The sequence below is a fragment of the Fusarium oxysporum genome, chromosome IX (assembly GCF_013085055.1).
Source record: "Fusarium oxysporum Fo47 chromosome IX, complete sequence".
Lineage (NCBI taxonomy): Eukaryota > Fungi > Ascomycota > Sordariomycetes > Hypocreales > Nectriaceae > Fusarium > Fusarium oxysporum.
In genome coordinates this window covers 2039828-2053508 of record NC_072848.1, presented here as the reverse complement: position 1 = coordinate 2053508, position 13681 = coordinate 2039828, and the positions used below count along the sequence as shown (strand labels likewise).

At 50.6% G+C, this 13681-nt stretch overlaps 4 protein-coding genes across 4 annotated transcripts; 2 read left to right on the top strand and 2 right to left on the bottom strand.

The window, feature by feature from the left end:
- Positions 1-2085: 2085 nt before the first annotated feature.
- FOBCDRAFT_243623 (uncharacterized protein) lies at positions 2086-6645 on the top strand (the record flags this gene model as incomplete). The annotated part of the gene is made up of 8 exons (XM_059610548.1): positions 2086-2113; positions 2604-3227; positions 3390-3785; positions 3836-3909; positions 3964-5667; positions 5734-5790; positions 6147-6209; positions 6448-6645. 8 exons carry the CDS (start codon positions 2086-2088, stop codon positions 6643-6645), a joined length of 3144 nt encoding a protein of 1047 aa, XP_059465836.1.
- Positions 6646-7603: 958 nt separating this feature from the next.
- Positions 7604-9023, top strand: FOBCDRAFT_52917 (uncharacterized protein). Its single transcript, XM_054706876.2, has 3 exons — positions 7604-8005; positions 8139-8414; positions 8620-9023. The coding sequence occupies exons 1-3, from the start codon at positions 7808-7810 to the stop codon at positions 8989-8991; spliced, it is 846 nt and encodes a 281-aa protein (XP_054562851.1). The 5' UTR covers positions 7604-7807; the 3' UTR covers positions 8992-9023.
- A 400-nt stretch (positions 9024-9423) lies between these two features.
- FOBCDRAFT_231577 (ESCRT-II subunit protein SNF8) lies at positions 9424-10754 on the bottom strand. Its single transcript, XM_031190242.3, has one exon. It carries the CDS (start codon positions 10617-10619, stop codon positions 9837-9839), a length of 783 nt encoding a protein of 260 aa, XP_031034227.2. The 5' UTR covers positions 10620-10754; the 3' UTR covers positions 9424-9836.
- Positions 10755-11115: 361 nt separating this feature from the next.
- On the bottom strand, positions 11116-13458 carry FOBCDRAFT_231575 (uncharacterized protein). The gene is made up of 4 exons (XM_031190235.3): positions 13056-13458; positions 12902-12960; positions 11755-12846; positions 11116-11700 (listed from the first exon to the last, which is right to left on the bottom strand). The coding sequence occupies exons 1-4, from the start codon at positions 13111-13113 to the stop codon at positions 11605-11607; spliced, it is 1305 nt and encodes a 434-aa protein (XP_031034220.1). The 5' UTR covers positions 13114-13458; the 3' UTR covers positions 11116-11604.
- Between the last annotated feature and the right edge of the window lie 223 nt (positions 13459-13681).

Here is a 13681-nt window from a genome sequence, read left to right as displayed (position 1 = left end):
TACCTGGTATATGAGATGCATAGCATTGTCACGTGTCATGTATTGATAGCTTGATTTCATGTTGATAGTTTATTGGCGGGACAATAATTTGCATGTAGATATTCGTGAGGTCGTACCATGGCCTCCTCATATGTACAATGAGTTTATCGTGGCAAAGGCTGTATGGCTGATCTGTTGTATAGATGGCCGAGTTGGTAAAGAAGCACATGACAAGAGACGAATGGTCGTTTCCTCTGCAAGACGGTGTTTTGATGGAATCCAATGGTATGCTGTGTGATTGCACTGCATACCTCATGGTGTGGTTGACTTGGACATGTGAGGTCACAGACAACAGACTACAGAGGTGATTTTGAGGCCACTGAGGGTTACAATGATTGCCACACAGAGTACCGGCTTGGCAACCGAGTAAGCATCAAATTGACGAACTCGGGTACATCGTGACATTTAATTACATAACTTCAGTGACGTTGAAAAGTCAATTGCAGGACTGTCTTTTTTTCATACAGTGGATTGAAGCTGGAAGGGAACATTTACTCACAGCCAATGAACTCAATTTCCCCTGAGCAAGACCCATTGGGCGTCTGGACGTTTCAGCGTTTCAAGGGCCCCGCCGAGACGCGGGTGGCCCTGAACGATTCCCCGGTTGCGTTAGAGCCAAAGTTTACGGTTTCTTGGAAACGCTAAGCATTCAGGGGTTTTAATGGGAAACGCGCTCCATCCCGTCTTGTCACGGAATCGGCGAGAGGTACAATGCCACCACAAGAGGAGACTATCTACAATACATTTAATGGAGTGTAAGTGATATGCAGCTGATATAAATGAAACGAAAGCACTGTCAATGGGCAAGTGGTCATTTTTTCTACAGTGCGCTGCATGACTCCATCTAGCTCACTTCTCAATCAATGCTGCCGCTCGCATCATGGTCCTTTACTCTGACTGGTTCAGCCTTCAAAGGGAGAACGGAGAGTCAGTGAAAAAGAGACCCCTGCTCTCAGTATCGTCGTCTCATCACGCGCTCTTCTTTTCTTTTGCTTCCATTTATCGTTCTCTCCCGTCTTGGCCCTAAAAATGGTCTAATAGACCGGCCATTAAACCGCAGCCTCCACTTTTGTTTCCGTGCAGTAGATCTTTTGCTCTCGATTATCGAGCTGCTTTCAACCTGGATGGACGAGTTATCTGAAACGGGTGACGCTCCATTCAACGGACTCGTCCCCCTCCGCACTAACATCACCCGTTTGCGATAGACAAAGTGCATTAGGGCCTTTGGCATCTAGACTGCGTGGTTAGAATAGGAGACACGAAAATTTGCTAAAAGATTCTAGAGGGATTGTTAGGGCAGAAAACGTTAGATCTATTCCTCTTGAATCAGTGACCACACCAACAGAGGTGCCTGACAGTGACAGTATCAGTGGTAGTTTCACTGCGGCAGTGGAGTCAATCTTTTTTGGTGCCCGGACTCCTGCTGCCAAGGTCCCGCCAGGAAACGAAACTTGGGCTAGGCCAGGCCAGTTCACTTTATTATTATTATTACCTACTGCTACGCCATCCTTTTTCCACACAGGCACGGAACAAAGATCGTCGCTCGTTCTCTCCAGTTTTCCGACACTCAGATCCATTCCCACTCACTTGCGCAAAAGCAGCTTCATGTTGGACGAGCCCGTGGCTGGCCACTGGGCGTATTGGTTGATCGATTGACTTTTACGGGCGCAACCTTGTTCACCACGCTGAGCGACACCAAATCCAAGCGAGTACCACGACCGAAAGCCTGATATCCTAACGCCCCCAACGACCAAAGCAAACAAACAAACAAACAAACAAAGCAATCAGGTGCCTCTGAGTTGGACGAGAACATCCTCGCAAGGATCTACCGCCCGCCTCTCACGCAACGGTATAGACAAGCAACAAAAAACCCGGCCCCCAGCCGTCAGCATCCAACGCCTCGAGTTTGAAATAAAAAATTGAGACGGCGCTTCTCTGGCGCCAGGGGTCAAGCATATCCCATCTTTTGGTGCCTTGCGCCTTCAGGGACAGAGTTGGAGCAGAGTGACTTGTTGACGGCCTCGCTCGTCGTTTCCACCCGTCAAAATGACACGACCATCGATCGTCCGAGCCGGTATGTGCCTAGTGTTTTGCCTTTGCTGTCCTGCCTTTTATACTTGGAACGAGATGCCAACGCCAATGTCACCCTAAGTCTCAGCCTTTGGGATTTGCGATTGGGGTGCATCGCCTCTTGCGCAGCCTCATCCTCGTGTTGTTTCGTTGGTCCCTCTTAGAGTACAACTTTCTTTCCCCTGCCCCCTTTACATACAAACTTCGTCTATTCAACCACATGGAACCCTTGAAGTAGACCTTCGGCCAACTTCTCCCTTGCCCATTCTTTTTTTATTACTTTCTTTTTCTTTACGTTTCATCGTACTTTCGTCTACCCTTGCCCCCTGGTCACTGTCCAAGCTCGAACCTTTCTATTGCTCTCCGGGGTCGCTGCAAGTCACGATACATTCCAACCACTCGACTTAGTCCTCTGCTTTCTCATTCCTTGTGTCCACACGCTTCTTTTGACGACACCACAAACTGACGTTTACGAACCTTTCCCCCGATCGCAGATACTATCGATCTTCAAGATCATCACTCTCCATCCGCCCAGGACCACTCGAAAAGCCCACGTCTGGGAGGCAACGCCAACTCCCTAGGTCCCCACCAAGCTGAGACTATTCGTGAGGTCACACACGACATTGCAGACGAACAGCGACGCTCTCCAAGAGTTTCTCTCGACAACCGCAACAGCCTCGACGAAATTGATTCCTTCGCAGACGAACTTGTCGCAAATTCTACGAGTGGGAATACTCGCGCACAGGGTGCACGCGACAAGAATAGCAATATGAACCAAGAAGATGCACTGGCAATTGCGCAGAATGGAGGCGTCTCATCTTCGGATGAGGGCGAGCTCGACGGAGACGATGACCTCGATGACGATATGATGGATAAGATCTCTAGTTCGCCTTCGATTGAAGATGGTGGGTGCTCCCCCGTCGCTGCCCCTGTGGCATGGCCGCGTCGTGTCTCTTCCCTACCTTCGCAAAGGAGTAGTACTCCCAGTATCTCTGGTTCAAGCGGCACCAGAGTTTGCTCGCCATATCCCGAACCCCCCAATTGTGTACCCAGCCCATGCGCAATTGCGCAGCTTCCACGAGCATTGCCCACGAAAGTCCGGAACCATCGTCTTCATGGTGAGTATAACGGTCGCGACGAGCACAGTAACGACGCCGAACCCGAACCCGACGATAGCTGGACAACGTCCAATTCGACGGCCGAATTTCACGAAACATTTGAAGAAGTGGAACCACAGTTTAGGTCCAACAGTAATGAAGGCTAGCATCCTTCTGCTGAAGGATCGAGTATTGGAGGAAAGGGCACCGTAGCCGATAACAGAGAACAGGACATATTCTATGACTGTGATCCAATGCTGGATCTATCCGATTCGGATTTGGACGACGACGAAACCCCCGACTTCGATCCCGCGCTGACTATTCCCTACGAAGAATCTTTTGAAGACGATGATTCTGCACTCTCCATTCCTGACGACTACAATTTCATTGACTCCGGCTGGGCGGTCGAGTGCTTACAAGACATAGAGGACATTGATTTCGAATTCGTTTACGCCCTTCACACTTTCGTGGCTACCGTTGAAGGTCAAGCAAATGCAACCAAAGGTGACACTATGGTTTTGCTAGACGATAGCAACAGCTACTGGTGGCTGGTCAGAGTTGTTAAAGACAGCAGCATTGGTAAGTGCAAAGATTTCCACTTTACTGGCTAGTGACTAAAGAAATACCAGGATATCTACCCGCAGAGCATATTGAGACGCCGACGGAACGTCTAGCACGTCTGAATAAACACAGAAATGTTGATGTACGTAAATTGACTTGGTCCAAGACCCAAAATTGTTACTAAAAATCAATCCAGCTCTCTGCAACTATGTTGGGGGATACGGCGGAGAAGAAGCAACAGACGTTCAAATCGCCAATTAGATTTGGACGCAAAACGGTCACATTCACTTCCCCAACCTACCATGACTACACTGAAATCGACGACTATTCATCCGACGAAGAAGACTTGGACGACTTATTCGCCGGCTCGACCACCACAACCAAGCAAGATCAACAACAAGAACAAAAGAAAGATACCCGAGATCCAGCTTCAACAATATCGATCATAGAAGATGATTCATCAGAGGAGAGCGCCAGGGTTGAGCCTCTTAAGCCCCGTTCAAATAAAGAAGTTAAAATGGCTATGGAGCCGTCGAAGGTCGACACTGTGGAAGAGGAAGATGAGACGAGAAGCAGTGAGGAAATACTATTCGACAACAAACAGGAAGGCCCCAGCAGATCCCGCAATGGTACTGTCAGAAACACCGACTCTTTCTTTAGAGATGAGACAGTCGAGACCAAGAAGATTACTCTCACGCCTAACTTGCTACGAGACGACAATCAACCTCGGCCTTCCCAGGACTCAACAACCAAGGACATCAAGTCCCGAGGAAGTCTTGATAAGATGGACAAGGAGCTCATGTCCGATAAGGAGAAGAAGAAGCACCAAGATAAGTCTCGGAAAGAGAAGGAAAAGAAGCCGAGCGCCATCCGAAGTTTCTTTTCCAGAAAGGACAGAAAGAAGTCGGTTGACGATGACGACGAATCTTTTGGCAAGCGCTCTATGGATATTGTATCGGAGCCTCGGGACAGCGAGTCAATTGAAGAGGTCGCGTCGCCTGACAGACAACCGCAACGGAGCACTAGCAAACTTCAAAAGCAGATGCCCCGAACGGAAACATCTCCTGGCAAGGGCGGGGAGACCTCATCGACAATGGAACTCGCAGCTTATCTGGCCGAGTCTCGGGTCAACGATGTGTCCAACGTGCCACCGGCGTCGATGCGGATCGTCAATCCCGAGACACAAGAGACACATGAAGTGCCATCAAATTCACAAATTGGCGGGGATCCGGCCAAGGTACGGTCCTCCTCAGCCGCTGCACAACACGACGATACGAAGGCATTGGCGAGGGCGCTGGGCCGCAGCGCAAGCACAGGAGGCGAGCCTAGGGCAACCAAGACAGTCAAGCCTCGTCCATTGATGGATCTGGATGAATTGTCAAGCTCCGACGAGGATGATGTGTCTCAGCCTACGAACCGAACGACACCAGAGCAACCCGCCGAGAAGAAGCCCGAGGGTGGACTACGGCCACAACTGCCAGGAGCGTTCCCTGATAGCTTCGATGCAGCCGCCAAGCCGAACGCATCCACAGCGGCAGGCCAAGGCCAGAAGGATCGTCTGTCAGAATCACCGGTGCAGGTGTCACCTGTTAACGCAACACGGCCACCAGCACTGGAGATCGACACGTCCTCCCAAGAAGGTCGCTCGTCCTCCGATGTACCGTCACCAGAGCTCATGCCTGGTGACGAGACACCCAAGGATAGTAGCTCAACGAAAAGTGCCAAAGAACCTGGCTGGGATGACGAGAAGCTTCGTGCCTTCTTTGATGATGGTGAGCACGTTCGAGATCTTCTCATGGTCGTGTACGACAAGACAGACGTGGAACCTGTTGGCAAAGACCACCCGGTGGTTAGTGGTATGTTCAGAGAGCAGAACGCGAAGCTAGCGGAGATTACCACTGTGAGTATTTTCCTCGTCGCCTCATTGGGCATATATTATTCTGCAACAATACTAACGCAGCTACAGCAACTTGACAATATGCTCGGGGACTGGTTGGCTAGAAAGCAACGGCTTCGCGGCTCAGTATGAAATAGCTTATCGAAGCACGAGGGCGTTTTGAGTACATCGTTGGCTTTAACAGCTGGGCCAGAGGCTTAGCTCTGTACGAAAAGGAGATCTCTTTCTTGATTCGTTGAACGACTTGACTATCTAGGGGGAATATGGATTGCTGGTTCTGGACACGTCCATGAAGACAGTCCGTTGTGTTAGGTATAGGCGTTTGAAGGGCACGGCCTTTGATTGAGCGAGGATTGGCATGAATCGAATCCTCGGGCCGTGCTTTGGGCATTTTGACATATCCTTGGGACCTAGTTTACAGAGGGCGCCTCTGTTGATAAGAAGTATTTGCATACATATATATACACATACATCATTTATAGCGAGAAGATTCCGGATGTTGGAGGAGCCATTTTCACGTGAAGGGATCCCTGTATGCGCATGGAGTGAGTGTATGCCTCTGTATGCAAAGTGATTGACCCAGCCACTCTTTTTTCAACACGTCCCGGCCATGATTACCGACGAGGCTAAGGAGGTTAGGCCAACTTGGTAGTTTCATGTAGTGTCGTGCAGAACAAGCGAGTGAGAATAGGGTGCTGGTAGTACATGAAGCTATTCATGTTTCGTAGATAGATAGAGGATATTGGAGGAGACCGAGGTCTGGGCGAGGAGACAGCCGAAGAGGGAGAGGAAGAATACGGACAGACACTTGTGGCTGAAATTTCCATTCAAGGCCCGGGGAGCTCCATCGACTGGGTTGCTGTACATAAGAGGAAGCTGGTGGATTCTGAGTGGATGTCAGCACGCAAGCTCGCCAATTTGGGAGCTGGAGCCGCGGTAGCTGAAGCTGCCGAATGGAGGCACCCATTTTACCAGGGGTAAACACTGTTTTGTTTTGAGAGATTTGGTTGGCTCGATTGTTATTATTTACAGCGGGCCGAGGCATTGTTGACTGGGTAGATTAATGTATCGATTGAGTATTCTTTAGCCTTGCGCCATGCTGCAACGGTACACGAACTCTACATCCCCCAGCCACCGTCTTTGCACGTTGCCCCTGTCTTGTTGCAGCTCAAGTGTCTGGAGTGAGCTGAGCTTGACTTGACTTGACTTCTCTCTCGCCCATCAATCTCATCTCCCAGTCAAAGTCCAGTCCAGCCCAGCCCAGCACGCACAGGTCCCTCCTCCTCCTCCCAGCTCCCAGTTCCCCCAGATCGGTCACCTCCATCCTTAGCACCTAAGGCCTGAGACAAACAAATCAACACCAACCCAACCGCTACGCTCCACTCACGTCCACGTCTGTCTCCCCCATCTCACCATCTTCAACTTATCATCATCACCACCATCATCATCCTTCGGCACCGGCGCTTGTAAGTTTATTTTCTTTCCTCTCTGTTCCGATTACCCTGGACTGGGATGAGCTGGAACTCCACGTCAACAACAACAGCATCCATCACCTTCCATCACCCGTCATCATCGACTTGCAGCCCTTCCCTCAACCTCTCTGGCCTTGTTGCTCGAGTAAATAAAGCCATTGGCTAGATACCTCACGAGAACCTCAATTGACTCTGACCCACCTCAATCCTTGCCTTTCAATATTCTCTCACCATCTTGTCAAGTCCTCTCTCCTGTCATCCATTGTCATGTCCAGCTACTGTTGTTGAGCGCGCACATTCCCTCATCCCCATGTCAATAACGATCCGCGATCATTAGACCCCACCTGTTTATCTTGGACATCCTCACTGACTATTCGATTAAAGTCTCTTTTGCGCGTCTGACCCTTGACTCGACCCGTTGATGACGCCGTCGCGGCCGTGTTGACTTTGACGATAACATCTGACGAGGACGATCACGACGACGACGAAAGGACATAGCGCGCCGTGAAAACAAACCAAGGTCGAACAGATCAAAAGGCATCATTCAATCTGGAGCAATTTGCTCTGAGTCGGATCAAAATAATATTCTTATCTGGACCTCGAACTAGAACGCGCTTCTTACTTAATCATACCCTTCACCATCACCGCCATATAGCCGAATAATAGCAAGCATGGTTGACTTCAAGAGTGAAACCGTCACCAAGGTGTCGGAAAAGGTCCACGATGCCACTGAGAAGATGGGCGACATGCTTGACCAGGCCGAAGCTGGCAAGATTCCCGGCACAAAGGGCCACCACCCCGTCTCTGCTGTGATCGGTACAGCTTTGACTGGTGGTATGAAGAACGCTGGTACTAAGGGTTATCTGGCGGTACGTTGGAGACCCGACCTGCTCAGGATGCCGGAAGCTAGAACGCGCATAAGCTACTTCCCCAAGCTATGATGCTATGGCTCCGCATGATCCCGGAGGAAAACCACACTGATCATGACTAACGACCTGATAGGCTTACATCAAAGAGCTTGAGGACAACCCTCTGCGCACCAAGATGCTCACCGCTGGTACTCTTGCTGGTACACAGGAGCTCGTCGCTTCATGGCTCGCCAAGGACCGCAACAAGCACGGCAACTACTTCACTGCTCGTGTTCCCAAGATGGCCGCATATGGTGCTCTCATCAGCGCTCCTCTAGGCCATTTCCTCATCTGGGCGCTCCAGAAGGCTTTCAAGGGCCGTACCAGCCTGCGCGCCAAGATTCTGCAGATTCTTGTCAGCAATCTCATTGTAAGTTACAAACAACATTCCTTGATTGTCCAGCTCGTGCGCATTTAGAGGCAGAGATCGATGGTTTGATAGAACAAGCCTGTACGATCAAATTGCAAGTGAGGCGATTGAAGGACGTTCATGTTCATAGAAAACTTGGGGACGCAACTTGAGCGAGATTTGAGGGACCCAGTTTTGTATCATCAGTCGCTAACACAACCCCTAGATCGCTCCTATCCAGAACAGCGTCTACCTCGTTGCTATGGCTCTCATTGCCGGCGCTCGCACCTACCATCAGGTTCGTGCTACCGTCAAGGTCGGCTTCTGGAAGGTGATGCGGGTCTCGTGGATCACCTCGCCTATCTGCCTGGCTTTTGCTCAGAAGTTCCTCCCTGACCAGCTCTGGGTCCCCTTCTTCAACATTGTGTCCTTCATCATCGGCACCTACATCAACACCATCACCAAGAAGAAGCGTCTCGCAGCTCTCCGCAAGAAGCACTTCGGTGACGACCGTCGATCCAACGCTGGTGATATGCGACCAGGCCGCCCCGATGACTACCCTCCTCCTGGCATGGGTGGCCCCAACCCTCCCTACTAAGCGACTCCATCTCAAGCGCCGATCCGAGCTCAGCCACGCCAATGAAGACAGGTAGAAGATGGCATTAGGAACGGCTAAAGCATTTAAAGAGGAGGGAAACCTGGTGACGAAGGAGTGAACCAATATTGACTTCTTGGCGATGGGTGGATGATGTTGAAACCCATGCTCGGATGGGTCGTGTCGCTTGACAAGTATATACCCGAGATGAGGGGGTGAGTTGGACCGGTGCCCGTCCTGAACTCAGGCTGTTGAACATGTATCTACAAGAGAATTTCTGGTTAAGGATAAGGGCAATGTGGAGGGGAAGTGGTAAGATGTGTATGTTTGCATGTGCGAGTTGCTGGTTAATGAAATGAACTAGTATTTTTATCTTTTTTATACACCTTCTATAGTAGAATTACCTGGTTGGCCTGTTAGAGCCTAATTTGAGGAGATGTGAATAATAACTCTGATACGTGAGTGACATCTGTCTAAAGCTTTGAGCGAAAGGCCTCGGGGCCCTATCATTTCGGAAGGGTTCTTCACATCTCCCATGTGACATCATGGCTGGAAATCCTGATGGTGGCTTCGGACTGCTGTGCCGGGACTATTTGCGGATGCGAAATGTCCCTTAAATGATCAACCCACCATGGCATGCGAGGTGAGTGATGGAGACTCGGTATGTAAGCCGGGTAGCCTGACTGCATGACGGAACCAAAACAAGGCAGGCGCCTCATGAGTTTCAAGCACTCTCGCTTTGTCTTATGAGATCCACGGTCGGGGCTTCTGCTTTGCCACAATAGTCATATAGCCTGCCGCGTTTCGAGACACTCCGCAGAAGGGAGAAGTCAGTGCATTGGGGTGCTTCAGTCGCCTTCATCCGGAGCAGCAGCCTCGGCCATAAACCCAGGACTCCAATACTCCCACTCGCCCTTTGTCTGCTTGTCAACCCACAGCATGCCGCCTGCAACGAGATCGTCTATCACGGTTCGGGCGCGTGCCCTATCCCAGCCCAGGTTATCCCTCAGCATGCCGACACTCACATAACCCAGGACTTGCGCCGCCTCAACGACCGAGACTTGGTCATCGTTGAGTTCACGGGGTACGCTCCGCACATATTCCTTTCGACCTACACGCACGACAGCATACGCGCCGCCTAGCGGAGCAAGCGTCTGTACCGCGCGCCGGACATCATCATCAGCAATGGGATCAGCGCCATCCATACGTCCTGCGGCAACTCGCTCTCTGAGCTCCGCCAGACCGATAAGACCTCCGTTCTCCCCGCGCGTGGCACCGCAGACCTCAACAATCCTTACAGCGAGCTCAAAGTAGAAATCGTTGACCGTCTTTCCGAGCAACTGCGCCCATATGGAGCTTCCATCCGAGCTACTGTTGCTATTGCTGCTCGCTAGTGGATCTACACCGATGGCAGCGCACATGCGAGCAAATTGGGCGCGAAAAGCGGGATCGGAGCGGATATCGCGAGCGTGTGTGTTTGCGAACTGCTGGAGGAGGGAGCGGAACACGGCGAGCTGTGTTTCGAGAGCTTGGGCGTTATTGGCGCGCAGGGAAGAGCCATGTGATGCGAATTGTGCTGATGTGAGGCGTGAGCGGTCAAAGGCCGCAAGGCCTACGCCTTTGCGTGACATTGTGGAAGTTGGGTATGAGATTGCTGGAGGAGTTAGGTTGGTGCTGATGTTAGTGGTGGAGGTTCAGGATTACGTCAATTGGCGGGGGTGGGTCTAGATAGATGGGATTGTGAGACAGATCCCTCGATATGCATGGATTTGAGTGTTTATATAAATCGTACTCAAGTCGAAAAACTCTGAATAAGATATGTTGTCAGAGAGACTATAAACAGTTGGGCAGCGGAAGATAAGGGAGAACTCCTTGCTCTTATACATCAGTTGGCTGTTGATTGAGTGAGTAGTGTGATTTTAGGCATATCGGATGCTTTAGGTGCAGACAGAGTATGCCCGCAAGAGTCAAAGAATGCCATCAGAGTCAGCACCCATACAAGTTGGCTCTCATCTACTTGTCAACGTAAAGGAAGTGATCAACTTTGGAGTTGTTTGGTGTAAGTTGATTCGACTAAAGGAGCCCAAAGAGGTGGTGGGTCCACTTTGAAGTATCGACTTTAAAGTCGGTACCTCTACGATGCAATTTCCCACCTCAGACTTCACCTCGCTCTCCTTTGTTCTCGCTCACACTTGCACAACATCTCGCCAATTGATTACAGGAATTTAAAGCTCAAGCCTCTACAATATGTCTATGCACGAGTCTATCTATCATGTATCTCCTGCAACGGAATCTCTCGGCCTTGGAGACCGAGACCTGTCCCTTCTTTGAACCCAAGAGTGGTGTGGTTTGGTGTGTATGGTCTGTCATGATATGATACCATTTTGGATTTTCCTTTCCAAAACGAACAAGTCTTCAGTCGTCTCTCCTTTTGATGTCACCCTGAAAGCCTCTGACTTTGGCCCTGATACTGATAAACCTGTTGCCCTAGCACCGCCATCGCCATGGCAGCGAACCTGCCCCTGATCGTGAGATAGTCATCACTTCATTAATCCAGAGCAGAAACTTCACGTCTCTAAGAATATTCCATCTTCGTCGATGCAGAGATATCACCGATCACTGGGTCTGGCACTGAGCTTGGCCATCGCCCATATCGTCCTCGTCGTCCTCCCAGTCACCACCGAATCGGCCATCACCAGAGTTCTCACCCATCTATCACCGAGTTAGCTACTGGCTTCAAGCCCAGTCACGAAGAAATATGCTTACCTTCTCGATGTCAGCATCATCCTCATACTCGACCTCATCAACTTCCTCAGCTTCAACATTCGCAGGGGGAGGAGGCAGCATCTTTTGCAATGTCTGGTACTCCGATTCGCTCTTCAGCCAGCCATCCTCAGGGAACTCCACCTTGACAATCAGGTAGAGGTCACCCTTGGTCTCCCCACGTTTCATAGGCATACCCTCGCCGGGGACCTTGAGGCAGTCACCTGGTCGCAGGATCTTGCCTTGAGGTCGCTCGATGTGAATGCCACGTCCATCGAGGTGCTTGAATACTGTTCGTGAGAAACCTGACAGAGCCTCTCCAAGTGATACAGTCAGCTCAGCAGACAGGTCATGTCCAATGCGAGTGAAGACATCGTGGGGCTCTTCCACAAGGGTGAAGACGATATCGCCAGGCGTTTGGTCTGGGTACTGGTCGGCTTCACCCTCCAGGACAATACGCTCGCCCTGCATGGAGCCTCTGGGAATGTAAATTTCGAGAACCTTCTTCTCCTGTGTTGTTCGCTTGCCCTTGCACTTCTTGCATCGGTCCTTCTCCTTGAAGACCTGACCGGCACCCTGGCAGTGATCGCAAATAACGGTCTCACGGCGCATCATACCAGGACCGATCTGACGGAAGGCCTCAACGATACCATTGCCCTTGCAGCGCTCGCAGGACGAAGACTTGGCCTTCTCTTTGCCGCCAGAGCCCTTGCACTGACCGCAAAGTACCTGCTTGTTGGCAGCAAACTTGACAGTCTTGCCACGGTAAAGCTCCTCGAGCGTCACCTTGTACTCTTGTTCCTCATCGGGACCACGTCTGGGTCGGCGAGCGCCGCCGGGGCCTCCAGGGCCTCCAGGGCCTCCGGGACCCATGCCGAAGCCAAACATCTGGGAGAGGATGTCGTTGAGGTCGACCTCAGGACCACCAGGACCGCCTCGGGACTTGTCGAAGGCGGCCATGCCGTGAACATCGTAGAGCTCGCGCTTCTGCTCATCGCTGAGAATTTCGTAGGCTTGCGTGACTTCCTTGAACTTGGCTTCGGATTCTTCTCGATGCTCTTCGGCGACCTTGTCTGGGTGATACTTGAGGGCGGCCTATTTCGAATTTGTAAGAAAGTGCTGTACGATCTGTGTAACCGCGATCACATACCTTGCGGTAAGCCTTCTTGATCTGATCTGGTGTGGCAGTTCTGTCGATCTCCAGAAGTTCTAGCGACCAAGTTAGCCAGGCAGGCCTTGCTTATCAACCACCACAAATTTGGCGATAACGAGTGGCCGGAATAAACTTGTCTTTTTGTACGTACCATAGAGATCGACCTCCTCGGCACCGGGAGCGCCCGCGTTGAAAGGGTTCTCATCCATCTTGAAAATCGGAGATGAAGCAAGGTAGGTACAGTAAAATAGGCTACAGTACTTATGCTGTACCGTAATGCAGGATGAAGAATTGGTCCGCTCCGTCGATCAACTCTGTTGGCTGAGTGCACGAGCAGGGGCCCGTAGAAAATCTTTTGGCGCGGATTTGGAGCGCGGGGTACGTAAGGGAAAGAAGAAAAGAGAAAAAGATACCCAAGTCAGTCACTCTGTCAGTATAAGTCAAGGGAGACTTCCTTAATAATACACTCTCGACTTGACGTTTTCTGATGTTACGATGCAGATAGTTAAATGCACAATAAGAAGCTTAAACGCAGAGTTCTCATCATACAAGTTATCTAAATGTTTGCACTTGACTTTGCCTGCGTCATGTTCGTTGACGCCTGGCATTCCAATTCTGATAGCAAATCCCACTGTTTGCTTGTTACAAGTAAAACTAGCTCCAACAGAACCGATAAAGGTCTTTGTAGTCTATATTAAATCCAGTTTTGGATTCATTGTATCTTTCGATACTTCAAACAAACAGTTTTTTTTATATCTCTTAATATCTGCCCCTCCA

Bases quoted from the DNA above. Each gene is read 5' to 3' on its own strand.
- FOBCDRAFT_231575 (XM_031190235.3), bottom strand. From the start codon at position 13,113: ATGGATGAGAACCCTTTCAACGCGGGCGCTCCCGGTGCCGAGGAGGTC. The intron at 12,847-12,901 runs GTATGTGATCGC...AATTCGAAATAG, and splicing joins TCAAGAAGGCTTACCGCAAG to GCCGCCCTCAAGTATCACCC. The intron at 11,701-11,754 runs GTAAGCATATTT...ACTCGGTGATAG, and splicing joins ATGATGCTGACATCGAGAAG to ATGGGTGAGAACTCTGGTGA.
- FOBCDRAFT_52917 (XM_054706876.2), top strand. From the start codon at position 7,808: ATGGTTGACTTCAAGAGTGAAACCGTCACCAAGGTGTCGGAAAAGGTC. The intron at 8,006-8,138 runs GTACGTTGGAGA...ACGACCTGATAG, and splicing joins GTACTAAGGGTTATCTGGCG to GCTTACATCAAAGAGCTTGA. The intron at 8,415-8,619 runs GTAAGTTACAAA...CACAACCCCTAG, and splicing joins TTCTTGTCAGCAATCTCATT to ATCGCTCCTATCCAGAACAG.
- FOBCDRAFT_231577 (XM_031190242.3), bottom strand. From the start codon at position 10,619: ATGTCACGCAAAGGCGTAGGCCTTGCGGCCTTTGACCGCTCACGCCTC.